This window comes from Scyliorhinus torazame, chromosome 16 (genome assembly GCF_047496885.1).
Source record: "Scyliorhinus torazame isolate Kashiwa2021f chromosome 16, sScyTor2.1, whole genome shotgun sequence".
NCBI lineage: Eukaryota > Metazoa > Chordata > Chondrichthyes > Carcharhiniformes > Scyliorhinidae > Scyliorhinus > Scyliorhinus torazame.
In genome coordinates, this window is record NC_092722.1 from 32077802 (window position 1) to 32096910 (window position 19109).

Consider the following 19109-nt stretch of genomic DNA (forward strand, 5'->3'; position numbering starts at 1 on the left):
AAAGTTTGCGTCATCCCAGTTCGGGGCATATACATTCACCAGCACCACCGCCTCACCTTGCAGTCTGCCACTCACCATCACATATCTACCCCCACTGTGTTCTTCGCCTCAAACAATACCCGTTTCCCCACCAGTATTGCCACCCCTCTATTTTTTGCATCCAAGCCCGAGTGGAATACCTGTCCCACCCATCCTTTCCTTAATCTGACCTGATCCGCCAGTTTCAGGTGCGTCTCCTGAAGCATGACCACGTCTGCCTTTAGCTTCTTTAGGTGCGCAAGTACCCTTGCCCTCTTAATCGGCCCATTCAACCCTCTCACGTTCCATGTGATCAACCGGGTTGGGGGGCTCTTTACCCCCCCCCCCTCGTCGACTAGCCATCCCCTATTTTAGACCAGCTCCTCACCCGGTTCCCACGCACCCGCTTATCCCCCCGACGGCGCCCGCCCGTCCCGACCATCCCATCCCGTAACAGCTCCCCCTTCCCCTTAGCAGCAGCAACCCAGTTAATCCCCCCCCCCCCCCCCCCCCCCCCCAGCTAGATCCCTCTCTAGCTTAGTTGCTCCCCCATATTGCTTCCGGAAGTCAGCAAACACTGGCTGACCTCGGCTTCCCCCGTTTATCCTTAGCCTCCCATCATGTGAGGCCCCCTCTTTCCTGCGCCCCCTTTTCCCGCCACAATTTCCATAGCGCGGGGACAAAGCCCGCGCTTCCCTCTCGGCCCCACCCCTGATGGCGCAGCTCCCTCTCTCCTTCCCCCTCCCCTTCCCCACCGGCACCCACATTTCTTTGTGTGTCCCCCCCCCCCCTTCGAGGGGAAAGAAAAAATTTCCCCCATCTGATTCACAGTCCCTTGCCACCACCTCACTACTTCATTTCAAACACTCTTTCTCCAATCTAGTCCAACTTCTCCTCTTCAATAAATGTCCACGCCTCTTCTGCCGTCTCGAAGTAGTGGTGTTTACCCTGGTGTGTAACCCACAGTCTTGCCGGCTGCAACGTTCCGAACTTCACTTTCCCCTTGTGGAGCACTGCCTTGGCCCGATTGAAACTCGCCCTCCTTCTCGCCACCTCCGCACTCCAATCCTGATACACGCGGATTACCGCGTTCTCCCACCTGCTGCTCCGTGTCTTTTTCGCCCATCTCAGGACCATCTCCCTGTCCTTGTAGCGGTGAAACCTCACCACTATTGCTCGAGGTATTTCTCCTGCCTTTGGTCTTCTCACGAGGACTCGATACGCTCCCTCCACTTCCAGGGGGCCCGTCGGGGCCTCAGCTCCCATTAAGGTATGGAGCATCGTGCTCACATACGCCCCAACGTCCGCTCCCTCTGCCCCTTCGGGAAGACCCAAGATTCTTAAGTTCTTCCTCCTCGAGCTATTTTCCAGGGCTTCCAGTCTCTCCATACACCTATTATGCAGTGCCTCGTGCGTCTCCGTCTTCACCACCAAGCTCTGTATCTCGTCCTCATTTTCGGCAGCTTTTGCCTTCACTCCACGGAGCTCCATCTCTTGGGTCTTCTGCGCCTCCTTTAACCCCTCAATCGCCTGCAGCATCGGCGCCAGAACCTCCTTCTTGAGCTCCTCCACACATCGCCGGAGGAACTCCTGCTGTTCCAGGCCCCGTACCAACTGGCCTCCCTCCGCCGCCATCTTGCTTCTCACTTCCCTTCTTTGCCGCTGCTCCAGAGGATCCTCCGCAATCTGGCCACTATTATCTCTTCTGTCCATTCACATCCGGGGGGGCTCCCTTCTATGTCGCCTCACAGTGGGTTTAGTCTTCGAAAATTGCCGTTGGGGCTCCCGATAAGAGCCCAAAAGTCCGTTAAAACGGGAGGTGCCGAAACATGCGATTTAGCTGGTCATCGCCGCACCCGGAAGTCCAAAGTATTCATTCTAATAGTGAAGGAAAACTGGAAACAGTTGAAGACAGCCATCACATCAAGCTGTGAAGAAACCATTGGCTACAAGACCGAGTCCCTCCACTCTAGCAAAATCCGTCTTCAAGCTACCAGGGAGGCAAAGGCTGGAACATTGGCCTCTCTCACACCCTGGACAGGAAAAGACAGTATAAAGATAAACTGATTCCACTGGTTGGAGATTCTAGAATGGGGGGCATAGTCTAAAAACTAGGGCCAGACCATTCAGGAGAGATGTTAGGAAGCACTTCTACACACAAAGGTTTGGTAGAGGTTTGGAACTGTCTTTCACAAACGGCAATTGTTCTCGATCAGTTTGTTAATTTTAAGTTTTGAGATAGATAAATTTTTGAAAAGCAAAACTATCAAGGGATATGGGCGTAAGGCAGGTATATGGAGTTAGGCCACAGATCAGCCATGATCGCATTGAATGGTGAAGCGAGCTTGAGGAGCTGAATGGTCTACTCCTGTTGCTATGATGCCCAGAATTAGCCAGGGCGTAACCTGTGATTTATAAAGATTTAGCACAATTTCTTTGTTTCTGTACTCTATACCCCTAATTATAAAGGGAAGGATCCTGAATGCTTTTTTAAACAGTCTTTTCAGTTTATCCTGACACCTGTGAGGAAAGGTTGAGCAGGTTGGGCTTATACTCAGAGGCGGTTTTATTGAAACATAAAAGACTCAGAGGAGGTTTGGCGGGTTAGATGCTGAGAGGATGATTTCCTTCATGGGGTATCTAGAACTAGGGAGTACAATAAGTCAGAAATGAAGAGGAATTTCACCACTCAGAGCATCATTAATATTTGGAATTCTCTACCCCAGAGAATGGAGACTGAGTCAGTGAATATATTCAAGGCGGAGTTGGAAAGATTTTTGATCTGCAAGGGAGTCATGGGTTGTAGGAGGCAGGGAGGAAAATGGAGATGAGGCGATGATCAAATCAGCTATTATCTTATTGAATAGTTCAAGGGCCTGAATGGTCCATTTCTAGTCTTATATCTTATGTTCTTGATTCCTTATTGGATTATGAACCTGACATTTATCATCAGTCTTCTTTTTCTGTTTCATTTTATCTGCAGAGCCTTGATGACTTTCCTTTTCCCCTCATGGGAAAAACTATTATGTCTGTACCTGAACCATCTCCTCTTTGAAAGCCTCCCCATTGCCCCAATTTATTGATTTACCTGCTAATCATAGTTTGCAATCCATCTGGGCCAGAAACCTTTTCAATTCACTGAAAATTTCCCTCTTCCATTTGAGTATTTTCACATTTGAGTCATTTAGGGGCTACTTTAGCATAGGGCTAAATAGCTGGCTTTTAAAGAAGACCAAGGCAGGCCAGCAGCACGGTTCAATTCCCGTACCAGCCTCCCCGAACAGGCGCCGGAATGTGGCGACTAGGGGCTTTTCACAGTAACTTCATTTGAAGCCTCCTTGTGACAATAAGCGATTTTCATTTAATTTCATTCCTCGTCATTTTCCATAACTACTCTAAACTAATGACACTCCTATAGATGTACGCTGGGACCCTCCTATAACGCGGTCTGCTATAACGCAGAACTCTGTACAGCATGGGTCCATTTGCAAACACGGCCAAAGATTTCCTCAACAGCTATGCATTACAAAAATAAGCCAACCTTTCAATGATGTGGTTGATTTTTAAAAACTACCTGCTTTATTCATTTATTTTGGAGCATGAGGACTGGAAATTGTAGGGATCTGCATGCAATATTGGCCCTGGTACTGGTGGTAGCAATCCGGAGTGCTGGGTACCAGCTATGAAATAGGAACTTCATGGATCATATTATAGAGAGGTCCAAGTGTATAATCTTACATCTGTACAGGCTTCCCTGTCAATTCCTGTCATTGTAAATTCCTATGGCCGCATTTATAGTGGAAACTATGCAAACTTGTTACTCAATAACTACAGTACGCACCCGTTGGTTATCCTGCAACACCAGTTTCAATTATAAATATGGACCGAGGAATTTATAATAGGAATGTAGAAAATAGAATAGAAGGTATGCCTTTAAAATGAGAAGTGAGTTACATCTGTGACATGATCTCATTAACTCCAACCTCTGACCCTAATTCATCTGAAACAAAGCCAGAGTCTGAGAATTAGTGAGAGCAAAAATATGAAATGCTTTCAGTGGATTCAGACTCTGTTCTCTTTTGAAATTTTCGAGACTCCTCCTCCGTGTACACCCACCGGTTTGTGCTTCAGACATTATGGCTGTTGTTTTATAAATAGACTTGTGTTTAAAATAAAAATCTAGGCAATGAAAAATTGAAACTAAAGTGAAACTGAAGTGTGATGTGTGCAGAGATGGATGGAATCTTACCGAATATAAGCAGGCTCCTCCAAAGTGTGTGGTCGTTTTGATTTAGGAGTTTTGCAAATGGGACAGGCTGCTGCTGGTTCCAGTGGGACTGCAAACAGGCGACTATTAACACGGTAAGAGTGACTGCCTGAAAGAATCACAGTCACAGGTTTCAGAAAATGTTATCTTACCTAGATCCACAGTTGTTGAAAGGGTTAAAATCATTAACTGCAGCTAAGTTCCTGGGAAACTGCTGGGGCTACAGGGGACAGCTGCAATAACAATGGCAAGTGAGTCTTGATAGCTCATATATCACTGCTTTCTAGATAACAGCATAGTACTGCAAATGTGTTTTGATAGAAGCCATAATTCACAATTCAAGGTGCTAGACAGTCAAGGATCACATATATATTGATTTAGATAAGGAAACAAAATGCAATATCTCCAAATTTGCAGATAACACCAAGTTGAGCTGTGAGGAGGATGCAGAGGTTGTTCTGTGTGATTAGACAAGTTGAGCGAGTGGGCAAATGAATGGCAGATGCAGTACAATTTGGAGAAATGCGAGGTTACCCACTTTGGTAGCAAAAACGAGAAGGCAGACTATTATCTGAATGGCGATAAATTAGGAGAGGGGAATGTCAAATGAGATCTGGGTGTCCTCATGCACCAATCACTGAAGATAAGCATGCAGATACAGCAGGCGGTAAAGAAGGCCAATGGTATTATGGGCTGATGCCCTAGGTAGGGTTAATTCCTCCTCCTCGTGTGCCAGGCTCAGCCTGATACAATTTAAGGTGGTTCACAGAGCGCACTTGACGGGGGCAAGGTTGAGTAGGTTCTTTGGGGTAGAGGACAGATGTGGAAGGTGCGCAGGGAGCCCGGCGAACCATGTCCATATGTTTTGGTCATGTCCGACATTAGACCATAAGACATAGGAGTGGAAGTAAGGCCATTCGGCCCATCGAGTCCACTCCACCATTCAATCATGGCTGATTTCAACTCCATTTACCCGCTCTCTCTCCATAGCCCTTAATTCCTCGAGAAATCAAGAATTTATCAACTTCTGTCTTAAAGACACTCAACGTCCCGGCCTCCACCGCCCTCTGTGGCAATGAATTCCACAGACCCACCACTCTCTGGCTGAAGAAATTTCTCCTCATCTCTGTTCTAAAGTGACTCCCTTTTATTCTAAGGCTGTGCCCCCGGGTCCTAGTCTCCCCTGTTAATGGAAACAACTTCCCTACATCCACCCTATCTAAGCCATTCATTATCTTGTAAGTTTCTATTAGATCTCCCCTCAACCTCCTAAACTCCAATGAATATAATCCCAGGATCCTCAGACGTTCATCGTATGTTTGGAGGTGTTCTGGAGAGGAGTGGTGAAAGTCCGGGTCAAGCCAAGCTGGGGGCTAGCAATATTTGGAGCAGTAGACGAGCCGGGAGTGCAGGAGGCGAAAGAGGCCGGCATTCTGGCCTTTGCGTCCCTAGTAGCCCGGCGAAGGATCTTGCTAATGTGGAAGGAGGCGAAGCCCCCCAGTGTGGAGGCCTGGATAAACGACATGGCTGGGTTCATAAAGCTGGAGAGGATTAAGTTTGCCTTGAGAGGGTCTGCGCAGGGGTTCTACAGGCGGTGGCAACCGTTCCTAGACTATCTCGCGGAGCGTTAGAGGAAGGTCGGTCAGCAGCAGCAACCTAGGGAGGGGGGACGTCCTGGGTGTGTTTGGGGGGGGGTTGCCTGGGAGGGTGGATGAGCAAGAGATAACATGAAGGGTTGGGGAAACTGGTACGTGCGGGAGAGAGCCAGTGTACAAAGCTATGTAAACATATCATTTCTGTTCCTGGACGGACTGACCTTCCCAAGAGTGGGGAGGGGTTGGTGGACGGACTGGGGGCCCTGGTCAGGATCGAAGAGGTATTGGGGGGTCTGAAGGTCATGCAGTCGGGTAAAGCCCCGGGGCCGGACGGGTATCCAGTGGAGTTTTACAAAACATTTGCCGGGATAGTGGGGCCGGTGCTGGTCAGGGTCTTTAACAAGGCAAGTGACAGAGGGAGTTTACCCCCCGACGATGTCGCAGGCCACCATCTCGCTCATTCTGAAACGGGATAAGGACCCAGAGGCTTGTGGGTCATACAGGCAGATCTCTTTGATCAACATAGACGCCAGGTTACTGGCCAAGATTTTGGCGACCAGAATTGAGGACTGTGTACCGGATGTAATTGTGGAGGACCAAACTGGGTTTGTAAAGGGGAGGCAGCTGGTGGCCAACCTAAGAAGGCTGCTCAACATGAGTATGATGCCCCCGGAGAGTAGGGAGGTAGAGATAGTGGTAGCCATGGATGCTGAAAAGACCGGGTCGAGTGGGATTATCTGTGGGAGGTACTAGGACGGTTTGGGTCGGGCGGCGTTCATCGACTGGGTTAGGCTATTGTATCAGGCCCGGAAGGCGAATGTAAGGACGAACAGGACGACATCGGACTACTTTAGACTGCACCGTGGGACAAGACAGAGCTGCCCCCTCTCCCCACTGCTATTTGTGCTGGCCATAGAGCCACTGGCAATTGCACTGAGAGCTTCTAGGGGCTGGAAAGGGCTGGTCCTGTGGGGGGGTGGAATATAGAGTCGTTATACCAGATAATCTGCTGTTATATGTATCGGGCCCAATGGTGGGGATGGACGGTATTATGGCAACCCTGAGGGAATTTGGCCGGTTCTCCGGATACAAACTGAACATGGCTAAGAGCGAGTTGTTTGTAATTCAGGCGAGGGGGCAGGAGAGTAGGCCAAAGGGGTTGCCTTTCAGGCTAGTGGGGGAGAGTTTCCGCTATTTGGGGATTCAGGTGGCACGGGACTGGGGCAAGTTGCATAAGCTCAACCTGTCCCGACTGGTGGAACGAGTGAGGGGAGGAGGTCCGGAGGTGGGATGCGCTCCCACTGTCATTGGCGGGAAGGGTGCAGACTGTTAAGATGACGATTCTCCCACGGTTCTTGTTTGTTTTTCAGTGTCTCCCCATCTTTATCCCGCGGTCCTTCTTTAAGAGGCTGAATAAAATTATTCTGGGATTTGTATGGGCAGGGAATTCCCCGCGGGTGAAGAGGGTGATGCTTGAAAGGAACAGAGGAGAAGGGGGGCTGGCGTTGCCGAACTTCAGCAACTATTATTGGGCGGCCAACATAGCGATGATAAGGAAATGGATGGTGGGTGCGGGGTCGGTTTAGGAGCGGATGGAGGCTGCTTCGTGCAGGGGCACTAGCTTAGCAGCCCTGGTCACTGCGCCTCTGCCGCTTCCGCCGGCACGGTACTCCACCAGCCCGATAGTGGTGGTGGCTCTTCGGATCTGGGGCCAGTAGAGGAGGCATGTAGGGGAGGTAAGAGCATCGGTGTGGACCCCAATCTGCGGCAACCACCGATTTGCCCCAGGGAACATGGACGGGGGTTATCGACTGTGGAGGAGGGCGGGGATTGTGAGGATGAGGGATCTGTTGTTGGAAGGAAGCTTTCCGAGCATGAGGGCGCTGGAGGAGAAGTTTGGCCTGGTGAGAGGGAACGACTTTAGATACTTACAGGTGAAGAATTTTGTACGCAGACTGGTGCCGTCCTTCCCACGTCTCCCGCCGAAGGGGAGGCAGGACAGGGTAGTTTCTAGGGGTGAGGTGGGAGAGGGTAGAGTCTCAGACGTCTACAAGGAGCTAATGGGAGCTGAGGATACGCAGATCGAGGACCTGAAGCTTAAGTGGGAAGGGGAGCTCGGGGGAGACAGAGGACGGTGTCTGGGCAGAAGCCCTGAGCAGAGGAAACACGACCGCAACATGCGCCAGGCTCAGCCTGATCCAGTTTAAGGTCGTGCACCGGGCCCACATGACGGTGGCCCGGATGAGCAAATTCTTCGGGCTGGAGGACAAGTGTGCTAGATGCGCCGGAGGGCCGGCTAACCATGTACACATGTTCTGGTCGTGCCCTAAACTCAGGGGGTATTGGCAGGGATTCGTAGATGTCATGTCCCGGGTATTGAAAACTGGGGTGGTAATGAGCCCTGAGGTGGCAATCTTTGGGGTTTCGGAGGATCCGGGAATCCAGGAAGAGAGGGAGGCCGACGTTCTGGCCTTTACTTTCCTGGTAGCCCGGCGACAAATACTGTTAGCATGGAGGGACTCAAAGGCCCCAAGGGCTGCGGTATGGCTATCGGACATGGCGAGCTTTTTGGGCCTAGAGAAAGTCAAGTTCGCCTTGAGAGGTTGGCTACTAGGGTTCGCCCGAAGGTGGCAGCCATTCATTGACTTCTTCGCAGAGGTGTAAGCGTCAGCAGGGGTAGGCTAGGGTAGAGTAGAGTAGAGTAGGGGGATACTGAGGCAGGTCAGTGCGTGAACAGCGCCATGGTTTGCACTATGTTTAATTTGTGTCTTGACTTCTTTTTTTTTGTACTGTACAATGTCACTTTTTCTATATGCCTAAAATACCTCAATAAAATTGTTTGTTAAAAAAAAAGGCCTTTATTGCGAGAGGATTCGAGTACAGGAACATCTTGCTGCAATTATACAGAGGCTTGGTGAGACCACACCGGAATATTGTGTGCAGTTTTGGTCACCTTATCTGAGGAAGAATGTTCTTGCTCTATGGGGAGTGCAGCGAAGATTTACCAGACTGATTCCTGGGATGGTGGGAGTGACGTACGAGAAGAGATTGAACCGGTTAGGATTGCAGTCACTGGAGTTCAGAAGAATGAAGGGGATTCGTAGAAACCTATAAAATTCTAAAGACTAGACAGGGTAGATGCAGGCATGGTGTTCCCGATGGTGGGTGAGTCCAAAAGTAGGGGTCACAGTCTGAGGATATGGGGTAGACCATTTAGGACAGAGATGAGGAGAAATTTCTTCACCCAGAGTGGTCAGCCTGTGGAATCTGTTGCCACAGAAAGTAGTTGAGGCCAAAACAGTGTATGTTTTCAAGAAGCAGTTAGATGTAGCACTTAGGGCAAAGGGGATCAAAGGACATGGGGGAAAGCGGGATTTGGCTATTGAGTTGGATGATCAGCCACGATCAGAATGAATGGCAGAGCAACCTTGAAGGGCCAAATGGCCTACTCCTGCTCCTATTTTCTATGTGTTTATTAATGTAGCTATATGTACGTGCCCTATTAGTGATTGGATATTGTAATTAGGCAGGCGTAGAGTTTCTGTAATAGGTTAAATACTACTGTGGGAAACCAATGAAGTAATCAAGACTATTAGTTGTGATTGGATATGGATTATCTTTGAATAATGATACAATTTCAATTGGTGTCTGCAAATTGCTTGTTTTTAGGCCTGAAAGTATAATTACTGTTGTATTCCTTTGTTCGGGGAGATTGTGGGCCACATGTTGGCAAACCAGATCCTTGCTGCAGCTTGAATAAAGGTCTTAAATGAGAACTTGTGTGTCCTCTGGTCGCTCAAGGGGAACTAAATACTCAGCAGCTGGACATCTGATTCAGCTCCCTAACAGTTGTCAACTGGCAAAATCACTGCAGCAGGTCAGTTTGAAGCCTGAACCGTGATGCTATGCAGGGCTGCTCTGTAGTTTCCCCCAACAACCTTATTATAAAAACAACCTTTGACTGAGGTCAACAATTACTATCACCCTGTTTCAGGTTCTGTGGCACGTTAACATATGGCATCACATTCAGTTTTAAATTTGCTTGTGCTGTGGGCACTGGCAATTTAATGCCCATCTCAAGTATAGTCTGAGAAAATTGAGTTCCGGTCTCCTTCTTCTTCTGAAGCTGCTGATTCTCCCTCAGGCTCAGGCCCCTCCTCTCCACAAGACACTTACACCCACTGGCATTCAGTGCCCCTCCTAACCTGAAGATGCCAACTGAAGCAACAAAAAAAAAGACTTGCATTTATATAGCACATTACACAATCATCAGACGTCCCAAAGCATTTTACAGCCAATGCAATGGACGGCATGGTGGCATAGTGGCTAGCACTGCTGCCTTACAGCTCCAGGGTCCCGGGTTCAATTCCGGCCTTGGGTGGCTGTCTGTGCGGAGTCTGCACGCTCTCCCCGTGTCTGCGTGGGTTTCCTCCAGGTGCTCCGGTTTCCTCCCACAGTCCAAAGATGTGCAGGTTAGGTGGATTGGCTATGCTAAATTGCCCCTTAGTGTCCAAAAGGTCAGGTGAGGTTACGGGGATAGGGTGGAGGCGTGGGATTAAGTTGGGTGCTCTTTTCAAGGGCCGAAAGGCCTCCTTCTGCACTGTAAATTCTATGAAGTATTGTTGAAATGCAGTCACTGTCGTAACATAAATTCATTATTTTAATCTAGCGTTAATTCCACAACTACCAGCTGATGCCAGCTATCACTTCTCACCTAAATGGCCAATCTCAGGTGTCTGCCTTAAGTTAATGTCAGCAGGCAATTTGACAATGGAGGTATCACAGTCAAATCTGATCCTGTTCTTAATACCTGACCTAAAAAAGCATTGGAATATGAACAGGAACAGAAATTATGGCTGATTTTTCCCTATTTTCAAGAGAACAGATATTATGATTAGCTGTAGCTTCTACAACACAGGCAATGCAGCTCAGGCCAAGCATGGTATCCACAGTACTACAATACACAGCACCTTTATCCATTCAGCCCTTGCTGGACAAAACCTTTCAAACTAAAGTGGTTACTCACACTGGTGAATGTGGCGGTTGTAATCGAGCTTCTCTTGATCCATGGCTGGAACATCAAGTTCCTCTGCCCTGAAAAGTGAAAGAACAAGATGAATAGCCCACTGCTGTTCTAATTATTTATGTCATTCACCAGATTCTAACTCTCCTCGGGAGACAGAATGAACACAATCAGCCAGAGCTCCCAATCATTAATCTGCAATCCCCGGGTTTGGGCGGACCGGGGTTCCTGTTGCCGTTAACCGGCCTGCATGGCTGGGTTGTAGAAACATTTAATTAATCAAATGGACAGTTTGTTGGTGGCTGGATATCAGATACAATCAGAAATCAGTGAATGTTCTCTTGCAGAACAAAAATAAAGTTTTGTTGAATTTATTTTTCTAATTTTTTCTCAGGATGTTGCCATCATTGATTAGACCACATTTATTGCCCATCACTAATTGCCCATGAGAAGGTGGTGGTGAGCTACCTTCATAAACTGCTGCAGTCACACCCACAGCATTGTTAGGAAGGGTTTATCATTTTGTATACCTCTAAGGTCCCCCCTCAACCTTCTCTGCTCCAAGGAAAGCAATCTCAGTCTAACCAGCCTGTCCATCCCATTTTGTGTCACTTGCAAACTTTACTGATCACACCTCCTACTTTCACGTTCTGTTAGGCCACAGTTAGAGTACTGTGTGCAGTTCTGGTTGCCGCACTATAGTGTAGCCATCTAAAATGGCCACCTGCAAAGGACCATGGTAATTGTGGTCAATTTGGACACAGACAAGTACACAGCCTCTGTGTATTGTGCAAAGAAGCCAGACTTGACCAAAACTTGCAACCATTAAAAGTCAATCGCCATTCCCCTAGGACAATAGAGTTTGAATTAAGTAGTTACAGCAATAGCAGACTAACAGGCGCCACTTCCCCTTATTTGGAAAGGCCTACGTGCCAAGGACAATGACAGCTGGGACCTGCCCAGCCACCAAGGTATCCGCCCCCTAATTGGCCAGGATCAATGAGGGTGATTGAAATCTTATTGATCCATTGGAGCTAGAGGTAGGACCGCCCAAAAGGGTGTGAAAGAGAAGAAGGATAAGAAGCCCTGCGCACATGGGGATCGGCCTTTTTTGGACCGGCCTGTGTGCGACCAATTGCAGCATATCAACCAGCCAAGTTCAAGGACCCGCGATCGCTACCTGAAGGATGAGCTCAGCCGAGATGAACCTGAAGACTTCCAACCGACCCATGTGGACACAGATAAAGGCCTTATCTCCTGCACAGAGCCGGTCACCCCAAAGTTAAGTAAAGGTCATCTTAGTTATTAGGTTTAGGTTAGTCCATAGCCGCGTGAATCACTGCATACAGAACAAGTGTGTTTGTTAATAAACTGTCTTTTGAACTAATGCACTGGTTGTGTGGTCATTCGGTTAATATAAGAAACAGCTTGTGGTTCACATAGAAATAAAAAAGTCAACAATAGGAATGTGCTTACACTAGAGAGGATGCAGAAAAGATTCACCAGGATGTTGCCTGGAATGGAGCATTTCAACTATGAGGGCAGGCTAGTTAGGCTGGGGTTGCTTTCCTACAAGCAGAGAAGGCTGAGGGGGAACCTTAGAGGTGTCCAAAATTATAAAGGTCATAGATAGGGTAAATAGGAAGAAATTTTCCCCTTTGGGGAATAAATTTAAGGTAAGAGGTAGGAGATTTAGAGGGGATCTGAGGAAACATCTTTTCACCCACAGGGTGATGGGAATCTGGAACTCACTCCTGAACGGGTGGTAGGACATCTAAGAAGCATTTAGATGGGCACTTGAAACACCCTGGCATACAAGGCTACAGGCCAAGTGCTGGAAAATAGGATGACAATGTGCTTGAAGGCCAGCACAGACACGATGGGCTGAAGGGCTTCTTTTAATGCTGTAAAACTCTGTGACTCTAACTGTTGCCCTTGAGTGAAGAGTTCCATCACACTCCTGACTTGTGTCCTGTAGATGTTGGACAGGTTTTGGGGAGTCAGGACATGGGTTACTCACTGTAAAATTCCTAGCCTCTGATCTGCTCTCGTAGTCACAATATTTATATGGCTGGGCCAGTTCAGTTTCTGGTCAATGGTAATCCCAGGTTATTGATAGTTGGCGATTCAGCGATGGAAATGTCGTTGATCATCATGGGAAGATTGTTGGATTCTCTCTGGTTGGAGATGGTCATTGCTTGCCATGTGTATGGCACAAATGCAACTTTAGCATTTGAGGAGTTACGAATGGTGCTACACAGTAAACATCCCTATTTCTGACCATATGATGGAGGGAATGTCACTGATGAAGCAGCTGACAATGGTTGGGCCTAGGACACAACCCTGGGGGACTCCTGCTGCAATATCCTTGGACTGAGGTGATTAAATTCCAACAACCACAACTACCTTCCTTTGTGTTCGGTTATGAATGCAACCAGTTTTGTTTTCCCCTGGATTCCCATCATTAACTCTATACATTCCCAGTTCTGGCTTACTTCCCTGGCACGCACACATTCCTCCCCAGGCACCATTAACTCAAACTTACTCCATGTACTCCTGGTGCACACATTCTTCTTTGTTCACCCGTCGGAAGTCCTGCAGTTCCATAAAATACTGCTCGGATTTTTCAGACATTGGTGAGTCAATGTCCATCAGACCTGAGCACAAAGCAGAAATCAAATATCAATAATCCTGAGCTCCAGAGAGATCACACAGCACATCAGGAGAAATGAAGAGCAAAACAGCCAAGGGGCAGTTGAAGTCATAGGACAGTTACAACATAGCACAACATAGCCCAACATAATACCTGCTATCCAATCGTAGCCCAAGAATGGTCGTCTTGCCTGAACCTCTGCCCTGAGGCTGGATTCCTCTTTCGGAGACAGGAATGTGACATGACCCACATCATCCGCCTGTAATTTAACAGGAAAGTTTAATAGTCTGAGCTGCAATGACCAACAGCGGGTCTGCAGGAGACATCAGCCCTCTTCCCCTCTATCAGTGATGGCTGGTGCAGATCTCAACACACACCATGCACCCAAGACAAACAGCAGCTCATAGAAGCAAAGGAGGAGCTCAGTCGATGGAACGCTAGACTGAGAAGCCACTGAGGTCATTTCAGCCTCACCTCGTCCTTCCAATAGTTCCGGTATCTCTCCACTCTGACTCTGTAACTCTTGCTGTATTTCCTTCCACCCTGGCTAGCAATGCAACTGGTTACCCACATCCCAGTATAATGTAAAAGCTGATTCTACAGATGCTCTTGGCTCCGAAGTCCTAACCCGGAAAAACCTGAAGCACAAAATGTCAGTAATAAATGAGGGAAGCTGGGCGGCACTGTTCGATCCCAGCCCCCAGTCCGTGTATGTACTGTTTGCACATTCTCACGTGTCTGTATGGGTTTCACGCCCACAACCCAAGATGTGCAGATTAGGTGGATTGGCCACACTAAATTGCCCCTTAATTGGAAAAAGATATAATTGGGTACTCTAAATTTCTTTTTTTTAAAGTAAATGAGGAAGGCTGCCTACCTTTGCCACCTTACTGTGAGATTCTAAGAGGATTGACTTTGGCTTTTGAGTGTCTCTGATAAACTGCTCTCTGTGTCGATCATTGCCCTCATCCAACAACCAGTCCATATACAGTGATGGTTCTAGCTTCGACCTTGGCTTTGGGTCCTCACTGAGGCTCTGCAGAAACCGGGAATGATGCATGGGGGTGTTTCCATTGTAGTTGGCTCCACCTGTGCTCGAATGTCCCAGAATTGGAGGCTCAGGCTCTCTTGTTACCGACGGGGCGGAGGGGGGTTTAGTAAAAGGTGTTGAGCATTTAAGATGTTTTGAAACATGGTCGTCAGTCAGCAGCTTGCAAGGGATGCTTCTGGGTCTAGTCTGTGACTTTACTTTGCCTCTTTCGCAACTCAGTTTTTCCTCTGGGATGAGGCTACCTTTCGGTAACATACCTATTGATGAAAAACAGTTTGGTTCGATGTTGGGAACTGTTCCAGCCTCACCATCAGGAAGCCAGTCAATCAACTCCATGCCTGCTGCATCCCCTGCACCAAGTGTCCAGCTTTGCTGCTTGGCTCGTCTTGTCGAGGGACTGTAAAGTGCAGCACGAGACGCTTCCCTTCCCTTTTGGGATTCAGTCACAACCACTTCACCAGGCTGCTGTGATCCATCATCATACACCTTTTCCCCTGGCAGTTCTGAATCAGCCTGGTCCTTCAAATTGGGATTCTTCAATGAGCTGGCATCTTCCTGCTGAAAGAGGTCAGGATATCGTGTTTAGGCCAGTGATAACATAAAGAATAAGCAGCCTTAAACCTCAGATTCAAATCCAGCTCACAGATACAGAGCCACAATTGCAAATATAAGCTGAGAAAATACAACTCAAATTAAACAGCTCAATATCCAGATTGGAGGTCTTGTGTCACAGTGGATCACCTCCCTGCCTGAGCCAGAAGCTCCAGACTGGAGTCCCATCCCAGGACTTCTTTTAAAACAAATTGATAGTACCCAATTCTTTTTTTTTTCCAATTAAGGAGTAATTTTGTGTGGCCAATCCGCCTACCCTTCATCTCTTCGGGTTGTGGGGGTGAGACCCACGCTGACACGGGGAGAATGTACAAACTCCACAATGAGAGTGACCCGGGGCCGGGATCAAATCGGGTTCTTGGCGCTGTGAGGCAGCAGTGCTAATCACTGTGCCAACATGCCGACCCTCCCATCCCAGGAGTTGATGGCCAAGGAAGGTGTTTATATATCGCGGTCAAACATGTTGAGTTTGTCAACTACAAATCCTTCCAACACACCAATAGTTGGCGGGAAGAGCGGGAGAGACTCCTGAACATCCAGATAATTTGATAGTTCAGTTAGAAACCCAAGGTTGGCGGGTGTAAGGTCAATGAACGTCATACCTATATCTTTTCATGTACCAGCGTTAATAAAGCATGTTATATTGTAATTTATTCTGCATCTACCTGGTGTCTGAAAATGTGATTGGATGATATGCAACAACAACTAGGCGTCTTTAATGAAGCAAAATGTCCCAAGTGTTTCAGAGAAACATTATGAAATAAATATGGCAATTTGTTTTTTAAATTTAGAGTACCCAATTATTTTTCCAATTAAGGGGGCAATTTAGCTTGGCAAATCCACCTACCCTGCATATTATTGGAGATGTGCAGGTAAGACTCACGCAGGCACAGGGAGAATGTGCAAACTCCACACAGACAGTGACCCGGGGCAGGGATCGAACCCGGGTCCTCGGTGTCATGGGGAAGCAGTGCTAATCACTGCGCCACCGTTCCGCCCCAACAAATATGCCATTGAGTCACAGGAGGAGATATTAGGGCCGATGACTGAAAGCTTAGTCAAAGAGGCAGGTTAGGAGAGAGGGATGTAGAAATTGAACAGTTTTGGAAGGGAACTTCAGAGCACAAATGCCAATGGTAGGACAGTTAAAATCAGGAATACAGAAGAGTTCAGAATTGGAGGTGCTCAGTTATCATAGAATCATAGAATTTACAGTGCAGAAGGAGGCCATTCGGCCCATCGAGTCTGCACTGGCTCTTGGAAAGAGCACCCTACCCAAGGTACACACCTCCACCCTATCCCCATAACCCAGTAACCCCACCCAACACTAAGGGCAATTTTGGACACTAAGGGCAATTTATCATGGCCAATCCACCTAACCTGCACATCTTTGGACTGTGGGAGGAAACCGGAGCACCCGGAGGAAACCCACGCACACACGGGGAGGATGTGCAGACTCCGCACAGACAGTGACCCAAGCTGGAATCGAACCTGGGACCCTGGAGCTGTGAAGCAATTGTGCTATCCACAAGGCTACCGTGCTGCCTTATCTCAGAGGGTTCTAGGGTTGGAGGAGGTTAGAGTCGAGAAGAGGTTAGAGATCGGGACCAGTGAGGCTATGGGAAGCTTTGAAAACAGGAATAAAAATTTTAACATCGATATGGTGCTTGTCAGAGAGCCAATGCAGTCAGTGAGGCGGGGTGATGGAGAATGGGACCCAATGTGAGATAAGACACAGGCAGCAGAGCTTTGGATTAACCCAAGTTTGTGGAGAGTGGAAGATGGGCGGCATGGTGGTTAGCACTGTTACTTCACAGTGCAAGGTTCCCAGGTTTGATTCCCGCTTGGGTCACTGTTTTGTGCAGTCTGCATGTTCTCCCCATGTCTGCACAGGTTTTCTCCGGGTGCTCCGATTTCCTCCCACAAGTCCTGAAAGACGTGCTTACTAGGTGAATTGGACATTCTGAATTCTCCCTCAGTGTACGTGCCACAGTGTGGTGACTAGGGGATTTTCACAGTAACGTCACTGCAGTGTTACTGTAAGCCTACTTGTGACAATAATAAGATTATTATTATAGAGGGGGGGTTGACCAAAAGAATATCAGAAGTGTCAAATCTAAAGGTAACCAAAGCATGGATGAAAATTTCAGCAGCAGGTGAGCTGAGGCAGGGCCATAGACAGGCAATGCTGCAGAAATAAGACAGCCTTGATAATGATTTGTTTAGGAGCTCATCTGTAGGTCAACTGCGTCAACAAGTTTGAAAACAGTGTGGTTCAGCTGGATCCAGACAGTAGCCAAGGATTGGTAATCAGCAAGACAATTTACTGAGGCGGGATGGAGAGAGGGTTAGTGGCAAGGTAGAACAGAGAACTTTGCTCTATATCCAACTCATGCTGCCCCTGCCTCAGAAATGATTGATGAGAGAATGTAGAAGGAACTTTGCTCTGTATTTAGCTTGTGTTGCTCAGGGACAGTCAATGGTTCAGTATTGAATTACTAATATTTTTTAAAAGGCTGGTATGTTTAATGTTTGCATTGAAGAATGAAAATGAGATACATGATTTTCATTATCTTTTACTGTTATTCTACATTGGACACTGGACTTTCTTGACAATATAGAACCTATGCCTACCTCAAACTTGTTGCCATTGCTGTTCCTTTGGGAGTCTGCAGCAAATCTATTTTGTGCTGAGTGGAGGTCAGTTGGACGGGTCCCATCGCCACTCTCGGGGGGCAGGAGCACATTCCATGGAGCCCTGAGCCGTTCCACCCTCAGTTTCTGTAGCAGATGTTTGTTCTGATCTCGAAGGAGCTGCAGATAGTCGGAGTGTGACATCTTCCAACTGGCAACTCTCAGCAGTTGCTGCAAATAAGTGCAGGATGAAAAGATTTGTACTTAATTAGCATTTTTCATGACCGCTGGGTGTCCTAAAGTGCTTTACAGCCAGTGAATTACTTTTGAAAGACAGCTCGATGCAGTTTGTCCCATGAACAGCAATGTGATAATGACCAAGGAATCTGTTTTTTTTTTGAGACGTTGGATGCAGGATAAATATCTATTGGGACGCCAGGAAATAACTCCCCTGCTCGTCTCCAAAACAGCGCATCTGTGGGCAGATGGGTTTAAGGTTCTACTCCAAAAGAGCGCACCTCCGAAAGTGCAGCTCTCCCCTCAGTGCCACACTGGGAGGTTCAGCCTGCTCAAGTCTCTGGAGTTAGGTGGCGACGGGGACTCTAACCCACGACCTTCCCAGACAGAAACTAGAATGTTCTTTGGGTCCAGAATAAAGAGTAACTGCGAAAGGCACAGCGTTTAACTACCGAGAATCCGGAATACACACGGACGGGGGGGTTGGGGACAGCTGGCGCAGAGTCCGCTCACTGCTGCGGTGAGGAGGCTGCTGGTGGTGCCCTCTCCGGGATCGGACTTCCAGCTCTCTCCCTCTCGGTGCCTCAAGCCGCCATTTAATTGACCGTTTTTTTTTCCCGCTGTTGCGCGTGCGGCGCAGCAAGTTGCTCCGATTGGTTGGCTGGTCACCTTTATGCCACTGTCCGATAGGCCACTGCAGCTGTCAGCAAACGCAGACTCCTTATTGGTCTGCGCGCTAAGGGGGCGTATACCATCCAAACCTGGAACTTGCTGAGCCGTGCAATCTGGCCAGGCCACTGCAGCTCGGGAGGGCTTATACCAAAAGGGCAATTTCGCCACAAGTTTTCACATCAAACCGATCATAGAATCTACAGTACAGAAGGAGGCCACCCGGCCCCTCGAGTCTGTACCGGCCCTTGGAAAGAGTACCCTACCTAAGCCCACACCTCCACCCTATCCCCGTAACTCCACCTTATCTTTTTTTCGACGCGAAGGGCAATTTAGCAAAGCCCATCCAC

At 48.1% G+C, this 19109-nt stretch overlaps 1 protein-coding gene across 7 annotated transcripts in view; it reads right to left on the reverse strand.

Annotated features, from left to right (window-relative positions):
• Nucleotides 1-18700, reverse strand: part of miip (migration and invasion inhibitory protein) — a 33104-nt gene extending 14404 nt beyond the window's left edge. For 3 of the 7 annotated variants that reach the window (XM_072478168.1, XM_072478166.1, XM_072478169.1), the window contains exons 1-6: nt 17854-18700; nt 14434-15165; nt 13710-13815; nt 13449-13560; nt 10907-10974; nt 4268-4390 (exon numbers count right to left, since the gene is read on the reverse strand). In XM_072478168.1, coding sequence (XP_072334269.1) covers nt 4268-4390; nt 10907-10974; nt 13449-13560; nt 13710-13815; nt 14434-15165; nt 17854-18057 — 1345 coding nt within the window. In that variant the 5' untranslated portion in view covers nt 18058-18700. Of the gene's footprint in view, nt 1-4267; nt 4395-10906; nt 10975-13448; nt 13561-13709; nt 13816-14433; nt 15166-17853 lie in introns of all 7 variants that reach the window. The other 4 variants (XM_072478163.1, XM_072478167.1, XM_072478165.1 and 1 more) reach the window with 2 other exon arrangements.
• Between the last annotated feature and the right edge of the window lie 409 nt (nt 18701-19109).